This window comes from Lactuca saligna, chromosome 6 (genome assembly GCF_052625555.1).
Source record: "Lactuca saligna cultivar CGN05327 chromosome 6, ASM5262555v1, whole genome shotgun sequence".
Taxonomy (NCBI): Eukaryota; Viridiplantae; Streptophyta; class Magnoliopsida; order Asterales; family Asteraceae; genus Lactuca; species Lactuca saligna.
In genome coordinates this window covers 142,758,239-142,767,385 of record NC_136422.1, presented here as the reverse complement: position 1 = coordinate 142,767,385, position 9,147 = coordinate 142,758,239, and the positions used below count along the sequence as shown (strand labels likewise).

At 29.6% G+C, this 9,147-nt stretch overlaps 1 protein-coding gene and 1 long non-coding RNA gene across 3 annotated transcripts; one reads left to right on the top strand and one right to left on the bottom strand.

The window, feature by feature from the left end:
- Positions 1-1,141: 1,141 nt before the first annotated feature.
- LOC145003344 (uncharacterized) lies at positions 1,142-2,718 on the top strand. Of its 2 annotated transcripts, none has more exons than XR_013661924.1 (4): positions 1,142-1,485; positions 1,603-1,655; positions 2,194-2,487; positions 2,586-2,718. It is a non-coding gene; the product is annotated as an uncharacterized LOC145003344 (long non-coding RNA). The 2 variants fall into 2 exon arrangements; XR_013661925.1 differs by having other exon boundaries at positions 1,145-1,485; positions 2,194-2,374.
- A 4,587-nt stretch (positions 2,719-7,305) lies between these two features.
- LOC145002966 (D-2-hydroxyglutarate dehydrogenase, mitochondrial-like) lies at positions 7,306-8,777 on the bottom strand. The gene is made up of 5 exons (XM_078962143.1): positions 8,696-8,777; positions 7,973-7,979; positions 7,888-7,918; positions 7,663-7,811; positions 7,306-7,576 (listed from the first exon to the last, which is right to left on the bottom strand). Exons 1-5 carry the CDS (start codon positions 8,775-8,777, stop codon positions 7,357-7,359), a joined length of 489 nt encoding a protein of 162 aa, XP_078818269.1. The 3' UTR covers positions 7,306-7,356.
- Positions 8,778-9,147: the final 370 nt, after the last annotated feature.

Genomic DNA, 9,147 nt, shown 5'->3' with positions numbered 1-9,147 from the left:
AGATAAAATTAATAATACTTTAGGATATTTGTCATATTTTTAAATGGATAAGAAGATAATCAGAAAGAAAAATAGGAGGATATTTAATTTCTAAATAAATAAATACTAAAGTTTTCACAATGATATAAAATACCAATAATTAAAAACTATTATTATAACATATTTCATCCATCTCATATTAATAGTTAATATTTTCTTTTTGGTTTGCTCAAAATAATAGCTTACTTCTAAAAATATATATATATATTTTTTACTAAAATACCATTATTATTAGTTAACTTACCATGAAATTAAATATAATAAAACGATGTAATTAAATACAACAAAAGGATACAATTGTCATTTTATTTAATAAAATTAATGGTAATTTATGTTTTCTTAATATATGTGTGTTTTATCTGTGGACAATAATTATGGGACTGAGAGACTATTATTTAAGCGATTTTTATATTAAAATATTAATATCAGTTAATCTTATTTTAATATATATATATATATATATATATATATATATATATATATATATATATATAAACGTAAAAAGACCATATGAATATAATTTATAGAATATATAAAAAAAAAGTTAGTTAATTTTTAAAATCTATTAAAAGTCAAAGAGAAACATATATTACATTAGGAAAAACAAACTTTCATTCACATCTTATTTTAACAAGGTATTTTCAAAAATCAACTTTTCACAGCTTATAATAAGTTATAATAATTATGTGTTTTAATATATATATATATATATATATATATATATATATATATATATATATATATATATATATATAAAATTATGTGTTTTAATATATATATATATATATATATATATATATATATATATATATATATATATATATATATATATATGAGTAGGATCGAATGAGAACACCCAAAAGGTTGAGAACACGAGAACGGATCTAAACAATTTAAAAAACTAAATCTAAGGTTATTATCGAATTGACAATTTATGTAAAGTTTTAAAAGTTACAGGATTAAAGTGTAACTTCAAATGGTGATAAGGGTATTATAACAATTGGATCTTTACCACCGTTAGGTAATTCCTATAATTTCTCAATCACTCAGTTATTTTCTTCAATTTCCCGTCTCTCTCTTCATCTCTCTGTGTAAACCTAGGTACGCCTCCACCCTACATCATTGATCCACTACCAAAAGGGAATCGATGAAGCAAAAAAAAAAAAAAAAAAAAAAAAGGAAATGGAAACAGGATCTCCAAATTGTTGTTGATCGGAGGAGAAGGATTCACGAACGGAGCAGGGATCGGGAGGCATAATCGATTGGGGAAATTTTGATCCTTGTCTGATCAAGTGACAATGAACGGCTGATCTACTCGTCACTGGTGCAAAAGAGGCGTCGACCTTCCCCTGATCTACTCCAAATCGATCGACGAGTATTGTGCCAATGTATCGATTTCCAAAGTGAATATTTCGATTTCCAATGTGTCGTTTGAATCGCATACAGGTAATTCTATACATAAATTGGATGTCAAATTCGATACATAAATCGCATACAACTTATCTTCTTCCCCTATTCTAGCAAATACTTGATTGGATATCGTTTTGGTTTCAAATATTCCAGACCTACATCTAGATTCAACAGGCGACATTCTTTTGCATGTGCATGTTTCTCAGGTATGGTACTTTACTCATTTAAATCGACTAATATGGGAAGAAGATAAGTTGTGCATATAAGGTGCTCGATGAAATGCCCGAATTCAGAAAACTGGAACTTGAATGCTTGTTTGGTTCTTTCTCAATCTTTTCGTTGATTTTTTTCCAACGATATTCAATGAATGAAAATGAAATCTAACCTTTTGCTACACTCTCAATGACAAGCAAAAACAATAGAACATTTAAATTTCTTTGTATTGATGCAAACAAAATTACTTAAATATTTCTATCTGTTTGCCATTTGTTTTTTTTCTTCCTTTTCTGCTATAATCATACATGAATATAGCTATAATTATACATGAATATAACTATAGCCATATATACAAGTGTTTGTGAATAACTGAAGATGTATATATACATTCCCTATACATTATTATAGTTTGTGAATTGTTTTTTTTTTTTTTTTTAATATCATTGAACTCATTTTACAGAAATGAATTTAAGAATAACAATGATCACAAATGTCTTTGTTTTTGGGTGTGATGTTGGATACTAGCAGAAAATCATAAATCAAAGTTGGTTGAGTCTCACTCTAACTCATAGTAGAGTTGGATATAAGAGACATATAGATCAAGAGGGTAGCATGAGACGATAAAAGCAAGATTTGGATGCGGTACAAAAGGCAAAAAGCACCAACATCATTAATCGTTAATGATTACTAGCGATCCAAGGATCAAGAGGTAGGCGTTGAGTCCCTTTCATTAATGATTATAACACTTTGATGCATTAATGAACCAACAAGATTACTCAAAGATATGGTTTTCAATCTCACCAATTTCTACTAACAATACAAGTAAGATCAAATCTATTTACAAATTTTCATACTTCATAGACAATGGTCGTTAATAAAAGGTTAAAACTGATGAATTAATCTAGTGATTTTTGTGTTAGGTCCATTTAGAAGAAATAAGGAAACAAAATAGCAGTTGGAAGCAAATTTTCAAGAAAATGGAGCTTGATGTTTTATATATGTATTCTCTTATGCTGATAGAAAAACAGCTAACTTATGTATTGTAATTTTATTTTTAATTAGAAGTATATTTCATTTGTGATTAAATGTATTCAATATTGATTAGATGTGTTTGTATCTTGGTTGAATAAATGATAATGAACATAAATTCGTGTTTATCATTTTCTTTTAGATGTAATTTATGTACTATTTTGTTATATTCATTTGTGTTTAAAACAATATCTATTTGTGATATTTGTGAATAACAGTGTATATTCATTTGTGATTGTGAAAAGAAGTGTATTAAAATGTGATCGTAAATAAAAGTGGATTCATTTGTGATTTGAGTTGTAACGATTTCTTTTTAAAGAAAAAGAAACATTCATAAATTATTTTTCGGAAAAATCATCATAAATTTTTTTATATATATTTCATTATGTAAAAAGAATTATTAATTTTTTTAGGTAATTAAAATCACTATTCCTAAATTTTAGGAAATCATTAATTAATATTTATATAAAGTTACTAATATATCCTTATAAAATGATCGATACACAACTATTCTCGCGTTCTCAACCTTTGAGGTGTTCTCATTTGATCATATATATATATATATATATATATATATATATATATATATATATATATATATATATATATATATATATATATATATATATATATAAAAGTGACCCGGTTACTCATCGCAACTTCTATTTTAGGTAGCTTAATCGTCCATTTAACTATAAACTTAAATGTTAATTTAGAAAAAAAAATGTTTTTTAAGTATAAAGTTGGTTAAAATTCAAAATTTGCCTAGTTTAGATACAATTTATCTCAAAAAGACAAGTAAAACATTAATAAAAAGGCCGACACAATTATTTAACAGGATCCCACTTGAACATAAAAACACACACACGTACAAAAAAGGTTAGCGTAAGACATGGTTGTCTAGTTAATGACACAATGACACAATTTAAAATTGTTATTGGTGTCAAAAGTCTTACAAAGTAACTTTTAGGGCCATTTTGTTAAATGTTTGACAATATGATTTCTTCCCTTCCCTTCCCTTCCCTTTTCTTTTCTTTTCTTTTTGTTTCCTTACAATTATTAGGTCTGTGCTTTTCAAACTCAGAATTCATCGTCATAAACAACTTAAGTTATTGGATTCTAATCTACTTATATTATGCTTTTTGTTAGTATTGCGTTTGCTCGTTGTCATTTCAAAAAAGGAAAATGGATATTTGATTCATAAAGTTTTAATGTTATTTAAATGTTGACGTCTAAATGTTCTCATCTCCAGATAAAGAACTCCCATTATATAAAATAACATCAATTATTTATAAACTATGTGGTATTGAATGAATGATGGTATAATGTGAATGTTATAATATATGGCGCCCAAATGAAATACCAAAGAATCATTTTTGGGTGAGTTTCTCCAAACAATCACGAGTTTTGTTTCCACAAGATGTTTTACATTGGAGCGTTGAAGGGACAAAGTGGGCAACTACACAAGGTATATATATATATATATATATATATATATATATATATATATATATATATATATATATATATATATATATATATATATATATATATATATATACTTATAATAACAGTAAAGATCATTTTTTTCGTCCTGAACCTTTGAGGATATTTAATTTTTCAGGATCAACCCTGACATGACCACATCAATGTCTCCATTTGTAGCGGTTACTAGATCGCTAACAAAGCTTTAATATTAAAGGAAAACAATGAAAAACTTTTAGATTTCATATGAAGTCATAGCGAACTCGCCACAACTCATAAGGCTTGAGGTTTAGCATTGTCATCACACCACACCCCACATTATTTAGAACCTTGAATTATTGTCATTGGTTTGGTTTGTCTTTTTAGGTAATTTGGACTTTATATTGTTGTCAAAAAGGATTTAGACTTGATCTAATACATGTCACGTGACACAAGATGTACACTTATATAAGACTAGCTTGACCACAAACATAATGAATGCTGAGATGCAAGGGGTAGCGCCCTCTCTTGTGGTTCCGAAACCTAAACAAATTTTCATGCTAGAATTACAATGGAAAGCATGGACAAAAGTACAATATCAGTATAAGGCATTGAAATTAATGTGGAGAAGTTAACAATATGACTAATTAAGGTAAAACATGTTAAATATATATATTTTGGGTTACCTTATTTCGGGCACTACTAGAAAAACAGTCTTTTATGACGCGCAATGCGTGTCGTAAAATGCTCAGACGACGCGCAAATGCGTGTCAAGGAAGGCCCTGTCATAACGAGAGACGACACGCTTTTGCGCGTCGTTTATAGACGACGCGCATTTACGACGCACATTTATGACACACAATGTGTATCATTAAAACCTCTATCAAGAAAGGCCATGTCATAAATGTAGATGACACACATTTTTGCGTATCGTAAAATTAAATGTTAAAAAAAATATTTGTAATTTACTAATTTTCAAATTAAATTTGCATTTAATGACTCATAAGAGAAAATAAAACACTATATACAAAAAATACAATCCATTGCACAAAATTTAATGTCATACAAATAACCGTTCCAATAATAGACAAATGTAATACATCAAATGTGAAAGAGATGAAAGTCGTCAACAAATACTATAGTCGAACTACAAGAACTTGTTGCCGACCTTCACAACAACTTTATTTGACTCTATACACATCAACAAGACCTGCAAATTTGAATAATGCAACCATTAGATTCACATAAACCAACGAATCCCAATAAATTTATTGGGATTTTGTAAAGAGCAACTAAAACCAACTTTTAACCTTCAACTAAAACAATGTAAAAGATGAGGGAGGAGAATGCTTACTTGTAAGAGAAACTAAAACAAATTTTAACCAGGAATATCCATGTGCTAATATTGCATCATTCAATTTTAAGAAGCAACCCGAAAATAACCGAGAAAGAAAAAGTTAAGTTTAAAGAACTTTAATACATTGCAATGCCTTGGAAATCTATAACCAAACCCATAATTATAATCATAATTTAGTAATATAATGTAATATGATATGAATATTATTGAAGATTAAAAAAAATTAACCTGGTACTAGAAAACCCCCGTCTTCAAATAACATGTTAGATTATGATATGGCAATAAATGGAAGTGAAATGAAAGAATGAAAGTAGCTTGACTTTTCTGCTTACCAGAAAACCCCTGTCTTCAACTAACTTTTCATTTATGTCATAAAGTTTAGCAACACATATAGTTGCTATCTTTCAACATAAGGATCATAATAATAAAAGGGAGTAGAAAGTTAAATCATTTTATAGTAGTTTGTCTACTTAATAAATAAAGACTCCAACAATAAACAGATATGTTATGTTACCTTGAGACACCTTTGAAGGGGATCCTAAAGATAATCTGTAATCTTATCAACTTGGATAAATCCCATTATTCTAACAGCTAAAGCAAAGATCAAAGGAATTGGGTCACACATGATGATTGTTAGATAAATTTCCTCATGTACATGTATGTAAATATGAGAGATTTCAAGTGTAAAACTGTGCATAAAAGACTTTTCTGCCTCACTTTCCAGTGATGCTATTTTGTCCAACAAGTCCTTGGTTGTACCCTTCCCATCACCAGCATCCTCACGTATGTGTCTGCTATATAGTAATCAAAATATGGATTATAAATACATCATTCATTGTAATTTTCAACCCAAAAATCCAAGATTTAAAAAGTGCACTTCACATTCATGAGCATCCAAGCGTTTGACTTCAGCCACGGTTGCCACCTGAGGACCAAGTTTTGCAATGCCTTCCTCTGTCAAAGAGACTCACAGAGACTGGATGGTTGTTTTTTCAACTGATGATAGGGCATTGGAAGCAGCTCATGCGGTAAGACATTGATGACACAATTATTTTTGAAAATTTCACAAATTTGATTAAACTAATATTCATAAAACTAATAAGAAAATATATGTTCTTATTATAGTCATATATGGGTTATTAAGAGCTTTTTATTCTTCAAAAGTGTAGAGTAGAGTTAAAATATATATTTTTTTCAGCTACATTGTATTATGTTATAAAGTTATAATTATAAAATTATTTATGTTTCATATTTAGATGGGGATATCTGATGCTATTGTGGATGTCTTAGCCCACTAAGATATGATTTATGCATACATTTAAAAAAAACTAATCTATATATTTGTATCTAATAGGCCTTAAACTATTAAGTCCATTAAGTAAAACAAAAACAACACCTTAGTGAAATTACTAAAAGGTAATAATAATAATAATAATAATAATAATAATAATAATAATAACAATACAAAAGTAGACATAGAGTTGCAGTTGACTTGCTATAGTAAATCTTTTCAGCTTTCATAAGACCTAATCCATGTTCAGCACTAATACTCCCATGTTGCTTTGATGTCCATTCATACACAAATGGTTCAGTTTCAGCCAAAATTTGTATTTTTTTATTGTAACAATTAGAAAAAAATTGATTTTTTATTTTTGAAAAACAAAATAAAAAATCTTACAACATCATCATACTGTGGATCCGACATATTCAAATGAAGGTTTCCATCTCCAAGGTGACCATATCCCACTATATTTGCTTTACCAGTTGTTTTTCTTTTCTTAAAACCAAAATTAGCAAATCATAACAAATTGAAATAATTTTCATCAATTTTTTTTGTCCTTTTAACTAAAAAGTATCCTCATTTCTTCAACAAGATCATACATTTTCTTAACTGGAATTGACAGGTCATATTCATATACAACTCCAGCTTTCTGCAATGCTTCTGGAATTCCCTCACGAATTCGCCAAAATGACAATGCTTGATTCAAATCCTTTGATATGGCTCCATCACTTATTAAACCACTTTTCATTGCATCCACAAGAAAACCCTCAACATTCTCTCTAAAAAATCAGATAGATATTATATATAATTATTATTATATATAAGTATATAAATAGGTAAAGTAAAATAGAAACAATTTAGTTACCTGTCATTAGATTCATTACTTCCGGTTGTCTCGATAAGAACATAGAAGTTGTAAATTGAAGATGCTAATGGAGTTTGGACACTGTCTAAATGATCAACAAACTCAAATGCATATAATATTTCACCCAGTCTAGCTTGGAATAGAAGTTTCTAATACAAACAAAAAAAGAATATAAGATTTTTTTTTCAAAAAGCAAAGTGAACAAAAAGAAAAACAATATTTCACCTGGCAACTGATATAATCTTGACAACAAGTCCTGCTTTAGATTTAGGAGAAAACACCAGCTTGCAAACATTTTTTCATGATTAACCTTGACCCTGTATGCAATTCCCACAAGAAAATTATGATAATAAGAGGATTTGAGGCCAATTCCTCTTTTATTTCTATTTTTATTTTACTTTTTGAGTCATACTCTATCTTGGCACCATCGTCAACCCACTCCAACATTTATTGAATTCATATTTTTGATTAGGATCAGTTATATGGTGCAAAACAATATCCATTTCATTTGCTAAATTGATTTTCGAATTGCTATGAAAAAGGGGAGGAAAGTTAATTAAGTAAAGGTTTAGCAACCTTACCTTGAACAATCGCTTCAGGGGATTGAATCTGCGAGTTTAACTTTTCCAATTTCAATTCACGCTTCGAAGGCGAAGAATAACAATCCACTTCAGTTGCTATCGCACCATCAAACGAACGAGGAGGCAGTTCTCCCAGACAAACCCTCAATGGAGTAACCTTCAATTTTGTGTGTGTGTGTGTGTGTGAGAGAGAGAGAGAGAGAGAGAGAGAGAGAGAGATAGCCATAAGTGTGTTTTCTTGAAAAAAGCCCTAGAATCGTCCCTTCAATTTAATGTTTTTAGATTCTTTATGCTGATCAGGGTGGCAGCGGTTGGCGAGACGGTGGTTCTCATGGAGAAATTTTAATTCAAACCCTAAGGTGTAATAGAATCGAAGTAAAATCGTTCAAAAAATCAAACTGGGAAAATTATGGTTCAAAAATCAAACCTATGATGGAAATAAAAAATCTTACCTGTGATGGAATCGTCGGCTAGAGTGGAGTCGACGGCTGTGTCTATGTCAGAGATGAAAGTCTGGTAGGAGATGGGTGTCATCGCGTCGTCTGGTCTGGTTCGCATATGGGGGAGTGGAAGAAAGGGAGGCATTTTAGAGCCTTTTTCTTGTTTTTGTTTTCCGGATACACTGAGTCCGGACTCGGTACGAGTCATACAGGAAGGGTGAAGAACTGAAGAAGGAGTGGTTGAGCTTGAGGTCTTTCTTGAAAACTTTTACATCTTGCCACAAGTTTGGATTCTTTGGAAGGTGACACGTATCTGGACTGAATCCTAGATAAAGATCCAATCTCTGAAATTATGTCACTGCAAACTCTCTGGGAACCACCTAATTTTTGGTCAGAAGAGATTTATGAATTGTGTCAATGATACTTACCTTGCTTGCCTTCTTCTTTGCTTTTTAAATCGTAAT